Source organism: Puma concolor, chromosome B3 (assembly GCF_028749965.1).
Source record: "Puma concolor isolate L17-30 chromosome B3, mPumCon1.1.hap2, whole genome shotgun sequence".
In the NCBI taxonomy this organism is placed as follows: Eukaryota; Metazoa; Chordata; class Mammalia; order Carnivora; family Felidae; genus Puma; species Puma concolor.
This window is the reverse complement of record NC_141672.1, coordinates 103320550-103337205: the sequence shown is the minus strand read 5'-3', so window position 1 is coordinate 103337205 and position 16656 is coordinate 103320550. Positions and strand designations below refer to the sequence as shown.

The window sequence follows — 16656 nt, the reverse complement described above, 5'->3', positions numbered from 1 at the left end:
TTGTGTGACCCACATGTTTTCTAATGCATCGTATTTTTTTCCTCACCTTTTTTATTTCCTTTGCCGGCTCCTTCAGATGGTTGAACTTTAAACACCACTCTATATTTAGCTCTGTATTATGATCTTTATGTAAATACTTTGCTCTCTCTCTAAATTCAGGGTCGCAGGCAAACTCATTCCTCTCCTGTTTCAGATCTTCACGTCCCATTTGTCGTCTCTAGCTTCTTTTAATTTGTTGGTGCCACTGTTCATCTCATTCACCTAGACTGGGCCTCATCTTTACATTTCTTCATTCCTAGCATAAATATGTAAATGTGGTTCTGTTTTTAAAGAAGAGTTATAGTAGCTATGCTTTCTTCCTCATTTCAGCTTCTATCTGAGCTTCTCAAATTAGTCTTTTTCCTTCTCCGTTACACATACTATTTACAAATTTAATTGTTAGAAATGTTTTCATACACCATTTACTTGGTTCCAAAGCCACAAGCTTTGGTCTTATTCTACTTAAAGCGTTTTACCATCGGTTTTTATCTCCCAAATTGGTTGTAGGTTTTTTTGGTGTGCCTTTTTTCTTGCGTCTCTCATTAGTACCTACTATGTTGCATTAAACATATAAAAAATCAACCTTCCTCCAGAATCCAAAAATATTGGTGTGACAATGTCCTGTAGCTCAGTGGTTCAAGTTCCTCATTGATGCTGATGCTGCTGATCTGGGGACCACACTCTGAGGGCTGCTGCTCTGTTCCATTCATGTGCACACCAGTAAATGGCTTACTCTGAGGAAGGGACTTTGAAGCAAGAGTGCCCAAGTTTGTTTGTTTGTTTGTTTATTTATTTATTTTAAATGTTTTTATTTATATTTGAGACAGAGAGAGAGCATGAGCGGGGAAGGGGCAGAGAGAGAGGGAGACACAGAATCTGAAGCAAGCTCCAGGCTCTGAGCTGTCAGCACAGAGCCTGATGCAGGGCTTGAACTCACAGACTGAGATCATGATCTGAGCTGAAGTCAGACGCTTAACCAACTGAGCCAGCCAGGCGCCCCAAGAGTGCCCAAGTTTAAGTCCTCATTCCCCCATTTATTAGCTGTGACCTTGAGCAAGTCACTTAGCCTCCAGATCTCAGTTTCCTCATCAATAAAGAGGAGTTTGTAAATGGTACTTACCTCACAGAACTGTTGAAAAGAATGTTATTTAATATGGGTAAAGTACAAAGAACAACAGTGCCTGGTAAATGATAAGCACTTTATAGGTATTAGCTATAATTTATTCTTTTGTTCTTGACAGTTTTTTCTTTTAAACCTTTTTCAGTAATGCATCCCCAATTAATAGAATTGTACAAATCAGTGGCAATTCCATGCCAAGAGGAAGTGGCTCCGGATTTAAGCCATTTAAGGGTGGACCTCCGCGACGATTCTGAAAATTAGCTCTCTGCCATGGTTTCAAGATAATTTATTGAAATCTCCTGTAAACTTTACTTGACTACTTACGAAGAGGACCTCTGACTTGCTTGAGAGTTTTGTCAGACTTTTCTTTTTTTCTCTTTTTTTAAAATTTAACATGATTGCTTTTCTCAATTTTGGAGAAGATGTTTAAATAGTTCCGTTGTAACTTTTAATAGTTTTGTGTATCATTCAACTTTTTTTCTTGCAGCACCGAGACACATTTGAAAGGATGGAATCAAAACCATTTTGTTGAACTCTGTGTGAATATAAAGAGTAGTTTGCAGCTGTGTGGTAGTAGTTTAATTTGCAGCATTAGCTCCGTGGTGTCAGGCTCTAGAGTTCCTTCTTGTCACCAAGCATTTTCAGCCTCCATTTTGAAGGCTGTCGAAGCTTAAAACGTCTGCTGTCTAATTTTTAGAGAATAAGATTGTTCCTTGCATTTCTGAGTATTATGTAACCTATTTTTGCAGAAGGTACTGTTACATTAAGTGCATCTGTGTATCCTGGTTTAAAAAAATGTACTCTTTTTTGAAATAAACCTTCCTATTCTGTATAGTTGCTAAAGCGTTGAGAACCTTTTTAATTGTAAAATGAGAGCCGATTTTCAGGTTAGTGTAGCAGCACACTTGTTCAGGTTTGCATGGTATGAAACCAAATAGATGAACGAAACCTTGGCCATGAGGTTTGTATCACTGAGGTTTTTAGACTGAGTTGTGCAGGTAAGTGCACTTGTAGGTAATCTGCACTATTTGGTGGATAAATCCCACCTCTGGGAGTTGTGTGGTTACTAATGTTTCCATGTTCCCAACTATGTTGAGAACTGGAAAAAACCCAGGTTCTAGATTGGTGAATCAGTTGGGTTTTGTAAATACTTGTATGTGGGAAGGCATTGTTGTCTCTGTGAAAATAAAAATCCACACCTGGAAGTGTATGTGTCTTTGTTTCCAGCGTTTTAGATGTTAGTCCTCCAGCCCTTTCTGGTGTTAAATCCAAAATCGTTGACTAGGTTTAGAGCTCTAAAGGCAGCCTTTTGGTCTTTGTTCCTAGGAAATAAATCTGACCGATTCTTCACCTTGGTAGCTGGGTACTGTGCTCTGTTACAGTGTTAGAGAGTTAACGTCTAAGCTCACAGACTTTTAAGATTTTTTTTTTTTTTAAGGCATCTTTTCTAGGAAAGCCCTTCAAGGTGAATTCTGAATACCACCTCTTAAAGCCTTCCATATTCCTTTGTATGCAGCAGTGAATAATAATCCAAAAGGTCTAGATTCTTAGATAATTTAGCAGTTTGAATTCTCATATAAAGGGAAAGATGGAACGAGGGATCGCTCTGAGGCCACCTTTTGATTTGAGAAGGAGTCTCTGCAGAAGTTCTTGTAAATGTCTGTGGGTGGATATGGTCGTGCTCATGAGATGGCTCAGACTTCTGTGTGGTGTGGGCAGGCACAGTACCCTGGTCTTCGGCCTTTTGGGAAGCTGGCACTTCTGTATTGCTCTGGATTTCATAACCTTTTCTGCCCTTCTCAGCTCTACAACTGAGTATTTCAATTTGTAAAGGTTGCTGGTTAAATAGAGAAATGAACTGGTACAACTGCTGACTGGACAAAATTGGAGATCTAACTGAGCGGGGTAAGGTTAGTTGTCAAGCCTGGGCCCTACCCCCAGACATTTGTGGCTGGGGCCTAGGCATATTTTTCCACAAATGTTCTCCGAGATGATTCATATGTACAGGTGGCATTGACAGTCACTATAGACATAGAGCGCAGAGTAGACAGGACCAAATGCTCTTTGAAGAGCAGCAGGCATTTTTATGGGTAATAGAGTTTTCCTCATCACTGCTCAAATACATGTTATTTCGGTTTTAGAGACCCCATCTTTTGCCAGCGGGGGTGAGATGCTCTGATTAGTGTGATTTTCTAGTTAACTAGAGGTTAATGACTTTATATAATTGAACCACTCAGGAATGGGCAAAGGGGGACTTCTTTGTCAGCTTTAGGAGCTTTTATCCAGAGCTTTCAGAACTGTCCTGGTTAAGCTGTGAAATCTTAGTATTATTAATATTATATATTACAGAAATTTGTTTTCATTCTGTTAACTAGAGAGTCACCTCCGAGAAGGGTTTAGAAGAGTTTTAGCCTGGGCACCCGGGTGGTTCAGTCGGTGGGCATCCGACTTCAGCTCAGGTCATGATCTCACAGTTTGTGGATCTGAGCCCCACGTATGATTCTGTGCTGACAGCTCAGAGCCTGGAGCCTGCTTTGGATTCTGTGTCTCCATGTTTCTCTGTCCCTCCCCCACTCATGCTCTGTCTCTCAAAAATAAATAAATATTTTTAAAAATTTTATTTATTATTTGAGAGACAGCATGTACAAGCAGGGGAGGGGCAGAGAGAAGGAGAGAGATCCCAAGCAGGCTTCATGCTGTCAGTGCAGAGCCCAGTGCAGCGTTCGAACTCATGAACTGTGAAATCATGATCTGAGCCGAAACCAAGAGTCCGATGCTCAACCAACTGAGCCACCCTGGTGCCTCAATAAGGTAACTTATGTGTGTCCTCCCCATATGTAGTTTGTGTATTCAACACATTTTCTTTCACAATCCTAGCATTCTGTTTTGTAGAAGTTATCAAACTGATTTTAAAACTTCCATGGAAATGGAAAGGAGTGAGATTAGCCAAAAATAAATTTGAAAAACATAAATAACAACATTAGAGGAATTACATTACCTGCTTACTGTGTGTCACGCATATTAAATAGGAGTATAAGTCATCACAGAAATTACTGTTAATTGAACACTTACATGGGCTAGGCATTGTTACTAGGTAATTTACATGCATTAATTAATTTCCACAAGGTTATGTTTTAGGTGAAGGTACTTTTTTTTTTTTTTTTTTAAGGTGTAGGTACTATTATTATTCCTGTTGTGTATGTGTGGAAACTAAAGAACAGTTTGCCCAGGACCATAAATATAGCGAGTGGTAGAACTGAGATTCAATTATAGGCCCATACTTGTAAGAACATCAAGTCATTTCATCCAGTGTAGGGCGTGTGTGTGTGTGTGTGTGTGTGTATAGTAAAAGTGTGTTTAACCAGTTTCCTGTTTCAGAGTTTTCTCAAGTGGTTGTACCATTTTGCTTCAGCAATGTAACGGGTAAAAATTGCTCCACAGACTCATCAGCACTTGCTATTGTCAGTCTTTTTAATTTCAGCCGCCTTGATGGGTGTACAGAACTATCTCGTAGCTTTAGTTTACATTTCCCTGTTGACCTAGGATATTAAGCATGTTTTCATACGTATATTGACCACTGATAAAGCTTTGTGAATTATGTCTTCAGATATTATCTACCCCATTTTTAACTGTGCTTTTTATCTTAGAGAACTGTAAGATCTCTCTGTGTATTATGGATACCAGTCCTTTATCAGATATATACTGGGAATATTTTCTTCCAGTCTGTGCTTTGCCTTTTCGTTGTCTTAATGGTGTCTTTTGAAAAATAGGTTTTAAATTTGATAAAGTTCAGTTTATCATTTTTTTTTCTTTGAAAGTTCAGGGGTATTTTTGGTCCTAGGTAGAAATCTTTGCCTACCCCTAGGTCACAGGTTTTTCTCCTTTGTTTCTTCTAGGCCTTTCATAGTTTTAGTTTTTACATTTACATAAAGTCCATTTCAAGTTGACTTATGTATGGCATAAACTAAGGGTTGAGATATATTTTTTCTATATGGATATCCAGTTTTTCCAGTATTATTTGTTGAAAAGGCTATCTTTTTCCTATAAATCACTTTAACACCTTTGCTTTATTTTTTTATTTAAAAAAATGTGTTTTAATGTTTATTTATTTCTGAGACAAAGAGAGACAGAGCATGAGTGGGGAAGGGGCAGAGAGAGAGGGAGACACAGAATCCAAAGCAGGCTCCAGGCTCCTAGCTGTCAGCACAGAGCCTGACACGGGGCTCGAACTCACAAACAGTGAGATAATGACCTGAGCCGAAGTCAGTCGCTCAACCGACTGAGCCACCCAGGTGCCCCAACACCTTTGTTTTAAAAAATCAATTTACAGGGGCATCTGGGTGGCTCAGTCAGTTAAGTGTGTGACTGTTGGTTTTTGCTCAAGTCATGAATGATCTTGCAGTTCATGAGTTTGAGCCCCACATCAGTCTCTGCACTGATAGTGTGGAGCCTGCTGGGGATTTCTCTCTCTCTCTCTCTCTCTCTCTCTCTCTCTCTCTCTCTCTCTCTCTCTCTGCCCATCCCTGGCTTATGCTGTCTCTCTTTCTCTCAAAAATAAATAAACATTTAAAAAAAATCAGTTTATATCTGTGAATCTATTTCTGGACTTTGTTCTGTTCCATTGATCTTTATGTCTGTATTTTCACGAATACCACACTGTGGTATCTTGATTACTGTATCTTTATATTAAGTCTTAAAATCAGGTAATACAATTCCTCCATTTGTCATTTATGTTTTTCAAAATTATTTTGGCTAATCTCACTTATTTGCATTTCCATGTAAGCTTTAAAATCAGCTTGATAATTTCTACAGAAAAAGTATGCTGGAATTTTGAATGAAAGTGTGTTGAATATATAGATTAAATTTGGGGATAACTGACATATTTACAAAGAATATTGAATCTTCCAATCCATAATTAGTGTTTCTCTTCATTTAATAGGCTTTCCTTAATATCTTCTAGCAATGTGTTATAGTTTTCATCGTGTAGATTATAACACATTTTTTTGTGAAATTTTTTCCTAAGTATTTAATATTTTTGATGTTATTATAAATGGTATTTATTGTTCATTGCTAGTACATAGAAACATAATTGATTTTTGTATATTAGCCCTTGTATCTTTTTTTTTTAAGATTGTATTTTTAAGTAATATCTACACTCAATGTAGGGCTTGAACTTACAACCCTGAGATCATGAGTCTCATGCCCCACAATTTTACCAGCCAGATGCCTGACTCTTGTATCTTTTGACCTTGCTAAATTTACTTATTAGTTGTATTGACTCTGTTGTAGATGCCTCTGTTTTCCATGTGCACCATCATGTTTTCTGGAAACAAAGGTAGCATTAGATTTTCCTTACGAATCTAAATGCCTATTTCCCCCTTTGTCTTATTGCATTGGCTAGTATCTCCAACAGAATGTTGAATAGGAGTAGTCAGGGCAGATATTCTTGTATAGTTCCCAATTTTAGGGGAAAAGCATTCAGTTTTTTTTGCCACTAAGTATAATGTCACTTTTGAGTTTTTCATTTATACCCTTGATGAGGTTGAGGAAGTTCCCATCTATTCCTAGTGTACTGAGAGTTTTAATTACAAATGGATATTGAATTCTATCAAATGCTTTTTCTGCATCTGTTGAGATGATCCCTTCATTCTGTTAATAGGGTGTTGCATACTAGAGAGAATTCATACGTGGTTGTGATATATAGGTAAAGTTACAGATATAGATATAGATATAGATATAGATATAGATATAGATATAGATATAGATACAGCTAGGTTTGGCTTACTAAAATTTTAAGGATTTCTTTTTCACAACTCAGTGATTTTAGTACTTTCATAGCTATGTGCAACCATTGTCACGGTCAATTTTAGAATATTTTCATCACCTCAAAAAGAACCCTGTACTCTTTAAATGTCACCTCCTCCCACATTTCCCTGGCCCTCCCCCAGTCCTCAGCTTCCACTGATTTATTTTCTGTCTCTATGGATTTGGCAGTTCTGGGCATTTTATGTAAATGAAATCAAGTGTTATCTTTTATGTCTGGCTTTTCTCTACTTAGCATAATGTTTTCAAGTTTCCTCCATGTTGTAGCATGTAATCAGTACTTCATTTCTTTTTATGGCTGAATGATTTTCCATTGTATAGATATACCACACATTATCCATTTATCAGTTGATGGAAATTTTGTTTTCCTCTTTTGGTTTTATAAATAATGCTGTTATAAACATCCCTGTACATGTTTTTATGTGGGAATATGTTTTCATTTCTCCTGGGTATACACCTAGGAGTGGAATTCCTGAATCATATGGTAACTCAATGCTTAATTGCTTGAGGAACTGCCAGACTTTTTTCTGTATTTCCACTTTCATTTTCTATTTCTTTTTTTTTTTTTTAAATGTTTATTTCTGAGAGAGACAGAGACAGAATGCGAGTGGGTAGGGGCAGAGAGAGAGGGAGACACAGAATCTGAAACAGGCTCCTCTGAGTTGTCAGCACAGAGCCCGATGCGTGGCCCGAAATCGCAAGCCACGAGATCATGACCTGAGCCGAAGTCGGCCACTCAACCGACTGAGCCACCCAAGCGCCCTTCATTTCCTATCTCTATCAACAGCATTTGTAGGTTCAGATTTTTTTCCCCTTTCTTGCCAATGCTTCTCTGACTTTTTGATTCTAGCCAGTCTAGTGGGTATGAAGTGGTATCTCATTGTGGTTTTGATTTGCCTTTCCCTGATGACTAATTGCACTGTCTTTTCCTTTGCTTATAGGTCATTTGTACATCTCTGTTGGAGAAATGTCTATTCAGATCATTTGCCCACTTTTTTAATTGTGCTTTGTTTACCTTTTTGTTATTGAGTTGCAGAATTTTTTTTTTTAAGTATTCTATCTAGGTAAAAAAAGCCCTTTATCAGATATATGAAGATACATGACTCGCAAATATTTTCTTCCATTTTGTGGGTTGTCATTTCACTTATAGTAGCCTTTGAAGCACAAAAGTTTTTAATTTTGATTCGGTACAATTTTTTTTTTCTTGTTGCTTGTGCTCTTAGTGTCACTTCTAAGAATCTTTTGTCAAAGCAGAAGGCATGAAAATTTACCACTATGTTTTCTCATAAGAGTTTTATAGTTTTAGCTCTTATATTTAGGTGTATGATCTATTTTGAGTTAATTTTTGTGTATGGTACACGGTAAGGGTCAAATTTTATTTTTTTTTGCATGTGTATCATTGGTTTGTTGATAAGCATCATTTGTTGAAAAGACTATTCTTTTTCCATTGAATATTCTTGGCACCATTGTCAGAAACCAGATGGCAGTGAACAAATGGTTTTATTTCTTGACCCTCCATTCTATTCCATTGATATATTTGTCCTTATGCCAGTATCACACTGCCTTTGTTTTTGTTGCCTAGTAAGTTTTGAAATCGGTAAGTTTGGTTTCCTTTGTTGCTTTTTTGTTGTTGTTGTTGTTGTTAAGAATTTTTGCATTGTTTCCATGAAGAATAGTCTGTAGTTTTCTTGTAATGTTTATGAGGGTGATGCTGACTAAATAATGTGAAAGAGAAATGTTCTTTCCTTTTGCCTTTTCTAAAAGAGTTTGTAAGATTGGTGTGTGTGTGTGTTTTGTTTTGTTTTTTTTTCCTTAAATGCTTGGTAGAATTTACCAGTGAAAGCATGTGGGCATGGAGTTTTCTTTTGGGGAGATATTAAATTTACAGATTCAATATCCCAAGCAGACCTAGGGCTATTAAGATTTTCTGTTTCTTTTTTAACCAGTTGTTATAATTTTTGCCTTTCAAGGAATACATTTATTGGTGGAAAATTATTTATTATCTTTTATAAAATCTGTAGGATTTGTAGTGATGCCACCTCTTCCATTTCTGATATTGGAAATTTGTTTCTTTTCTGTTTGTCCCTCAATCTGTCTGGCTGAAGTAACTTTAGAGTTTCTTTCTCCCCACAGAGGACCAGCTTTTGGTTTTGTTGATGTTTTTTTATTTGTCTATTTTCTGCTCATTTTTTTCCTGATCTTACTCTTTGTTATCTTCTGCTTATTTGGTTTTAATTTGCTCTTTTTCTCCCCTTATAGTGGAAACTTAGATCATTTTTAGAGGTCCTTTTTTTAATTGTTGTTTTTAATGTCTATTTACTTTTGAGAGTGTGTGTGAGCAGAAGAGGAGCAGAGAGAGAGGGAGACACAGAATCCAGAGTAAGCTCTAAGCTGTGAGTTGTCAGCACACAGCCTGACACAGGGCTCAAACTCATGAACTGTGAGATCATGACCTGAGCCAAAGTCAGAAACTCAACTGAGTGAGCCATCCAGGCACCCCAGCTAATTGTGTGGGTTTTTTTTAAGTTTATTTATTTATTTTGAGAGAGAGAGAGCAAGCACAAATGGCGGAGGGGCAGAGACACGGAGAGAGAGAATCCTAAGCAGGCTCTGTGTTGACAGTGACACAGGGCTCAATCTCAGAGTTCATGGGATCAGGCTTTGTGCTGACAGGAACAGTGAGGTTGGGCCCCTTGTCACTGTCAACACAGAGCCTGCTTGGGATTCTTTCTTTCCCCCTCTTCCTGCCTGCTCACACGTGTGCACATGCTCTCTCTCTCTCTCTCTCTCTCTCTCTCTCTCAAAATAAATAAACTTAAAAAAAAAGAAAGAAAAAGATTTAAAGACTCATCTTTAAAGTTGATGGGACACAAAAACACTCGGAGAGATAAAAGGCAGAACTCTGTTATTTACAGCTCTGGCCAAGAAAAAACTTGCATTCACTGCAACGCAGAGGGTTGCAGAGAGTACACTAGGATCGTGGGCTCAGTAAATAGCGAGATCAAGAAGCATAGCAGAATCCCTACTGTTAGGAAAAGCAGTGAGTGACACGCATCTCATGTGTCAGTGCCTGGGGTACAGTCCTCTTCAGCACGGAGATTTGGACAGGAGTCATGGTGTCTGAGGCAATGTCCTCTGTAGTGGTGAACTGGGCCAGAGCAGTGCGGTCTGGGACTAGAGACTGGTGTATCCTTTTCCAAGTAGATGCCCACGCACACTGGTATGGGTCATGGTTTCTTGTTTGTGTGTTTTTGTTCTTTGAGAGTTTTATTTTCTGAGAATAGAAACTATAAAATTGAAGTGTAAAATCCTGAAAATCTGATCAACCATTTAATCCTTTTAAAGTCACTAATTCTAATAGTTTTCATATAAACCTCTTAATTTTACATTCGCAAAACTGATCACAGGATATCGGCTACTGTAATGGATTTTTTTTTTTTTTTTTTTTTTTTTTTTGCGTCAAGGGTATAAACATTCCTCCTACAACTTAGAGTGTAAGTTAGACCAAGCTGCTTGTAGAATGTGAAGGCAGTGTCGGGCCTGGGAGCTTAACTTATAAGTATCTTTTCAGTACAAGGGCTTTTATTTTTTTTTTTATTTTTTTATTTTTTATTTTTTTTTTTTCAACGTTTATTTATTTTTGAGACAGAGAGAGACAGAGCATGAACGGGGGAGGGTCAGAGAGAGAGGGAGACGCAGAATCGGAAACAGGCTCCAGGCTCTGAGCCATCAGCCCAGAGCCCGACGCGGGGCTCGAACTCACGGACCACGAGATCGTGACCTGGCTGAAGTCGGACGCTTAACCGACTGCGCCACCCAGGCGCCCCAGTACAAGGGCTTTTAAGTGCAGGGGCTTTGTGGGTGTACGGCTAGCAAAAGTGATGACAGCACCCACGATACTGCTGTAATTGAGCTAGAGTACCAGAACCCAGCTGGCTCAATCAAATCCCTAAGTGAGGGTGACCAAATCTAAAAACTCCCCAGCAGTCCAAGGGTTTTCCCAGATGGGTGATGAGAGAGGGGTTCTGCAGCAAATAGATTTTAAATTTTATGGCCTGATTTCGGTGCGTGTCGTTAATATAGTCTCATGTTGTTTGCTAGTCAAAATATCCACGGCGGAGGTTGCTGGAGCTGCAGCGTTAAGGTGCATGCAGGTCCTCATGCACCTTAGCCTGTCATTATGGGTCTTTTGTTCTATGTGTCGGTTCGACTGTTGGCGGACATGCTGCGGGGCCTTTGATCCGCAGAGCTGTGCATGAGCCACACCTGATGGCATGTGGCCTCAACATTTGCTCTGTTTGGTTGAAACAGTGACTGATTTGGAGGGCTGGGGCCTCCGGATTGCAGAGCAGAGCAAACGCTCAGACCAAAAGTGACAAGACCAGTGGCCAGTGGGATGGAGTGCAGTTGCACTTGAAGGGCTTCTATCGCCTGCTGCCGATTTTACTCCAGAATGCAGTATTACCAGAAGGGGGTGTCTGATCTCATCATTATGGGACAGAGTATGGATTTTATTATTGTCAGTGTGATTTTCATTTTCAAACTGGAATTTTCTGTCTCCCTTAGTAGTCCACAATGTCTGTGGAAATGGCCCTGGACAACTAATTTTTCTGTCCTTGAGGAGGTTGGCGGGAGATCCCAGAAGAATTACCCATCTTTTTAGAATCTGAATATTGAAGGTTTTTTGCATGGTGGAAGTTCTGGCTCAAATGTCCCATATGGGATGAGCAGATGTCTGACCTGACAGAAAATCTGTGGTTAACAGGCCCCAGAAGATCGTGCAGAAGAGGTTGTCATAGCCTCTCCAGGGGAGTCTAGCCTCTTGCCCTTATGGGATGGAGGCAGGTTTGAAAATCCTTAAAGATAGGGGAGACATTATCAAAGGGCCTCATATATAATGAGTTTTCACATACAAAGAGGCTAGGCTTACCCTCTTTAAAGATAGGAAAGATGGGTACTGAGGAGGGCACCTGTTGGGATGAGCACTGGGTGTTGTATGGAAACCAATTTGACAATAAATTTCATATATTTAAAAAAATAAATAAAGATAGGAAGGTGCACTGGAAAATTGTTTATTTAGTTGGTATAAGGTGTGAGTTATCCAAGGAGCTTTAAATTAAGAGAGAATAAGTCTGGGGCAAGATAGGGACCATTTTGGGGTCCATTTGCAGACTACAGTTTAAAAACAAGTTATCTGAAGGGACCATTATATCTCAGTAAACTGGGACCTGTTGGAAAGGTAAAAATTCAGTTGAATGCCTTTTCTAAGAGCCCATCATTGTGTAGTTTGACAAGTGGAATATGTGTCTTGGTTACTATCAGTAATGTCTGGAACTCTGAAGGGGATGAGGTGTGTCTTGTGTGGCCTTGTATTATGGCCTTTAGTATATATTGAGGCATGTTTGATTTTGATTTATATCTTGGGTATCTATGAGGCAAGAGATTCTGGGCTGTTTTTTGTTTTGTTTTTTTACCATGAGGGGACAGGACCAACTTTTAGGCAATGACCCAAACATTTGTACACAGGTGCAGATGGGGCCATTTGCTGAGCGGGGCATGATGACTGCCTGAAGTTTGGCCACTTTTGCCGACTCTTGTGTTCTATCCTTTCTTGGGGACACCCTGGTTAAGGGAAAGCAACATGGCACTCAGCTCCCTCATTTATGGTGGTGGAGATACCGTCTGTACCCTCTGTGAGCTTTCACTGCTGTTCACTTGGTAATTCCCAAGCAGCTCCACAGGTAGCTAAGGGTTCTAGAGGAGGGGTGACACCTGGCAAGGGGCTGAGAACAAAGGAGGCCATTTCTCTTGCAAGTGGAATTAAGGTCACAGAACCCATGTTTGGTTCCATCTTACAAGGAGGCCTCGATAGCATTGCTACGCTTGTGGGGTGCTGCTTCCGTGACCCAAGACATAATGGGCAGCTGGGTACAGAGGCTCGAGATCTACAGGAGCCACTATTTCCAGGATATCTCAGTACGTGGCCAGCAATTTCTGCTCTACTGGTATATAGCTTGAGACTAAGAAGGGTAGTTTCTTGCATCTGAAGCCTATGGGCAACTTCAGGCCATCATAGGTGGTCCAGAGACCAGGAAGTAAGAGGGGAGGTTGTCAAAGCCTCTCTAGGGGAGTCTCTAAAGGCACTAAAGGAAGTGTCTGTTGATTTTCATATGGATAGATTCTAGGGCCTTTGTTGGAGGGAGCCCCATTTAAGATGGGCTCATTTCTAAGTAGTGGCATCTGTGAGATTAAATCAAAACTCGTCAATGAGGAATGTGTTGCCTTCGGAACCCAAAAAGGACTAAAAAATGTTGGACTTTGTATGTCCTTAATGAGTGTGTCAAGTGAATCTCTTTGGAGATGGATGTCATCAAAATAAGGTAATACCTATGCTTTTGGAGAAAGATAAATGCAGTTAGGAGTCTGTCTGCAAAGTTATTTGTGATGGCAACACTGCTGCAGTGTGGTCTAGTTGAGGTGTATTGTGTTCCTTCAAAGGTGAGGGCAAACTGGTGACAAGCTATGTGAATAGGCACTAAATTAAACATATTAGCCAAATCTATAATAGCTAAATAGTTGCCAGTTTCTGACTGATGGCATTAGGAATTTCAGTAATACTGGGTATTGAGTATAGGGGCCTTCGTGGAAGGAACCACAGCATTTAAGATTGCAGTAATCCAGCACGAGGTATCAGTCCTTTTCCTGGGTTTAAGAGCAGGCAAAAATGGGCTGTGAAGGGGAGAAGCAGTAGGAATAACCAGTATTAATTGGGTTGTAAAGAATAAAGTTTCCATACTCGAAGGCCCTGTTTTCACCCTCAGTGGGCCATATTAACTACTATAACCATGGGTCTGTGGGGTCTTCTTTTGTCAGACCAGTTTGTAAGTGCCAAATACTTACTTCAGTTTTAATTCATTACTCATGTTCACTGTGGAATATTTTAGCGCAATGGGTACTCTGGCAGTGGGATAGGTAAGGCTATAAAGTGAGGCATACTTATTTTTTCTATTTAGATTATTGGGGTACCATATTCAAATTTAACCAAGTATAACTGTAATTAGAGCCCCAGCATTCAGTCCATGAAGTTTTACCAATTGATGTATTTTAGTAAATATTAAAGTTAATTCAGAACCTATATATTGTTAGAGGCATAAGATCTAATTGGTGCCCTTTTTATTTTTATTTTTTTTAATATATATTTTTATTTATTTAATTTACATCCAAGTTAGTTAGCTTATAGTGTAACAACGATTTCAGGAGTAGATTCCTTAATGCCCCTTAACCGTTTAGCACTTCCCCCCTCCCACAACCCCACAACCCCTCCTGTAACCCTGTTTGTTCTCCATATTTATGAGTCTCTTATGTTTTGTCCCCCTCCCTGTTTTTATATTATTTTTGCTTTGCTTCCCTTGTGTTCATCTGTTTTGTATCTTAAAGTCCTCATATGAGTGAAGTCATATGATATTTGTCTTTCTCTAATTTCGCTTAGCATAATACCCTCTAGCTCCATCCACGTAGTTGCAAATGGCAAGATTTCATTCTTTTTGATTGCCGAGTAATACTCCAGTGTGTGTGTGTGTGTGTGTGTGTGTGTATACACCACATCTTTATCCATTCATCCATCGATGGACACTTGGGCTCTTTCCATACTTTGGCTATTGTTGATAGTGCTGCTATAAACATTGGGGTGCATGTGTCCCTTCGAAACAGCATACCTGTATCCCGTGGATAAATACCTCTACTAGTGCAATTGCTGGGTCATAGGATAGTTCTATTTTCAATTTTTTGAGGAACCTCCATACTGTTTTCCAGAGTGGCTGCACCAGTTTGCATTCCCACCAGCAGTGCAAAAGAGATCCTCTTTCCCCGCATCCTTGCCAACATCTGTTGTCTGAGTTGTTAATGTTAGCCATTCTGACAGGTGTAAGGTGGTATCTCATGGTGGTTTTGAGTTGTATTTCCCTGATGATGAGTGATGTTGAGATCTTTTCATGTGTCAGTTGGCCATCTGGTGTCTTCCTTGGAGAAGTGTCTGTTCATGTCTTTTGCCCATTTCTTCCCTGGATTATTTGTTTTTTGGGTGTTGAGTTTGATAACTTCTTTATAGATTTTGGATACTAACCCTTTATCTGATATGTCATTTGCAAATATCTTCTCTCATTCCGTCGGTTGCCTTTCAGTTTTGCTGATTGTTTCCTTTGCTGTGCAGAAGGTTTTTGTTTTGATGAGGTCCCAGTAGTTCATTTTTGCTTTTGTTTCCCTTGCTTCCAGAGACGTGTTGAGTAAGAGTTGCTGCGGCCAAGATCAAAGACGTTTTTGCCTGTTTTCTTTTTTGATTCTTCAGCCTGCTCATTCATTTTCCTCTGGAGTCTCAAATCAGTATTGTTAGGGTTAGAGACCTTCCTCATAGTGATGGCTGTATGATTTAGGTGCCCCAGGCTTAAGTTAGATTTGAATTAATATGTTGATGGGTATTTTCTCCTGTAACTGAAAATTAGAGTTTTCATTGCGATGCAGCATAAGATTGCCGGCCCCATAACCCAGAGGTTGACAGATAGAAATTTTCTGCTACAGGTCTGCCTTTTCCCGCATGGGGAAAGCCATGGTTTTCAGTTTCTCTGTTTGGGAGAATGGAGGGGATGGACATGGCCTGTTCCTAGGTGGCTATCCTTCCAGGGCTTCCCAGTCCACCTCGCAACAGATTTGGACTGGTACTTAAGAGCTCTAGGAGCCTCTCCTTGGGACGCTGCAGTGAGCCTCTTGTCTGAAGTATCATGCCCTTGGCATTTGCTATGTAGTGGCACTTACTAAAGCCCACATACATGTCTAGTGATCTAGCACCATTCAAGCAATTGGGTAACTTTGATAGGATATGCTAGGTGAGGTGCGATGGAGGTGCAGGGAAGAGATATTCCTCCCCAGTCCATCCCTTCCTGTTTATTTATTGATTTTCTTTTTAATCACTGGTTATAGCAGTTTGATTATGATGTGTGTTATTGTGTGTATTTTCTAGTCAGATCGGCAGATTCTGGCCACTTTTCTTCCTATATTTTTTCTACACTCTCTTATTCTGTGACTTCATTTACATCTAGTTTTGAACTTGATGTTCCCTCAGAGGTCACTGAACTTTTATTTTTTCATTCATTTTATTTTTGTTCTTTCATGTTTACCAGTCTTTTCTACTGTACTGTCTAATCCCGTTAATCTTATCCTGTGAAAATTTTATTTCATACATTGGTTTTTTCCATCTCTAAAACTTCTTTGTGGGTTGTAAAAAATAAGTTTGATTTCTAAGTTCCTTGTCTGCTAATTTAACATCTCTTACCATTTCCTCTATTTGAATTTTCCCCTGGTTAGGGATCATCTTGGGTTCTGGCATGTCTACTGGCTTTTTATTGGATGCTGGACATTATGATTACTTCACTGTTGACTGTCTTAATTTTGTTTTCTTTTCAATGAGTGTAAGGCATTTATTTGTTGATCAGTCTGATAAATTTGAGCCTTGTTTATAGGCTGTTATGGTGGAGCCAGAATAGATTTCATTCAAGAGATAGTTCAGGCATAGTAATGTGGGATAGCCTCTTTGTTGTTGACATTGAATGCCCTAGTTGACCACTCAGAATTCATGGCTTCAGTTGGATGAAACTTGAACTTCTTGCCCTGCACAACTCTGG

The 16656-nt window shown here is 39.3% G+C and overlaps 1 protein-coding gene across 12 annotated transcripts in view; it reads left to right on the top strand.

Annotated features, from left to right (window-relative positions):
- The window catches only part of SLTM (SAFB like transcription modulator), a 45106-nt gene extending 42742 nt beyond the window's left edge, over positions 1-2364 (top strand). For 11 of the 12 annotated variants that reach the window (XM_086710809.1, XM_086710803.1, XM_086710804.1 and 8 more), the window contains one exon: positions 1305-2364. In XM_086710809.1, the coding sequence (XP_086566935.1) occupies positions 1305-1413 (109 nt within the window). In that variant the 3' untranslated portion in view covers positions 1414-2364. Of the gene's footprint in view, positions 1-1280 lie in introns of all 12 variants that reach the window. The other variant, XM_086710801.1, reaches the window with a different exon arrangement.
- Positions 2365-16656: the final 14292 nt, after the last annotated feature.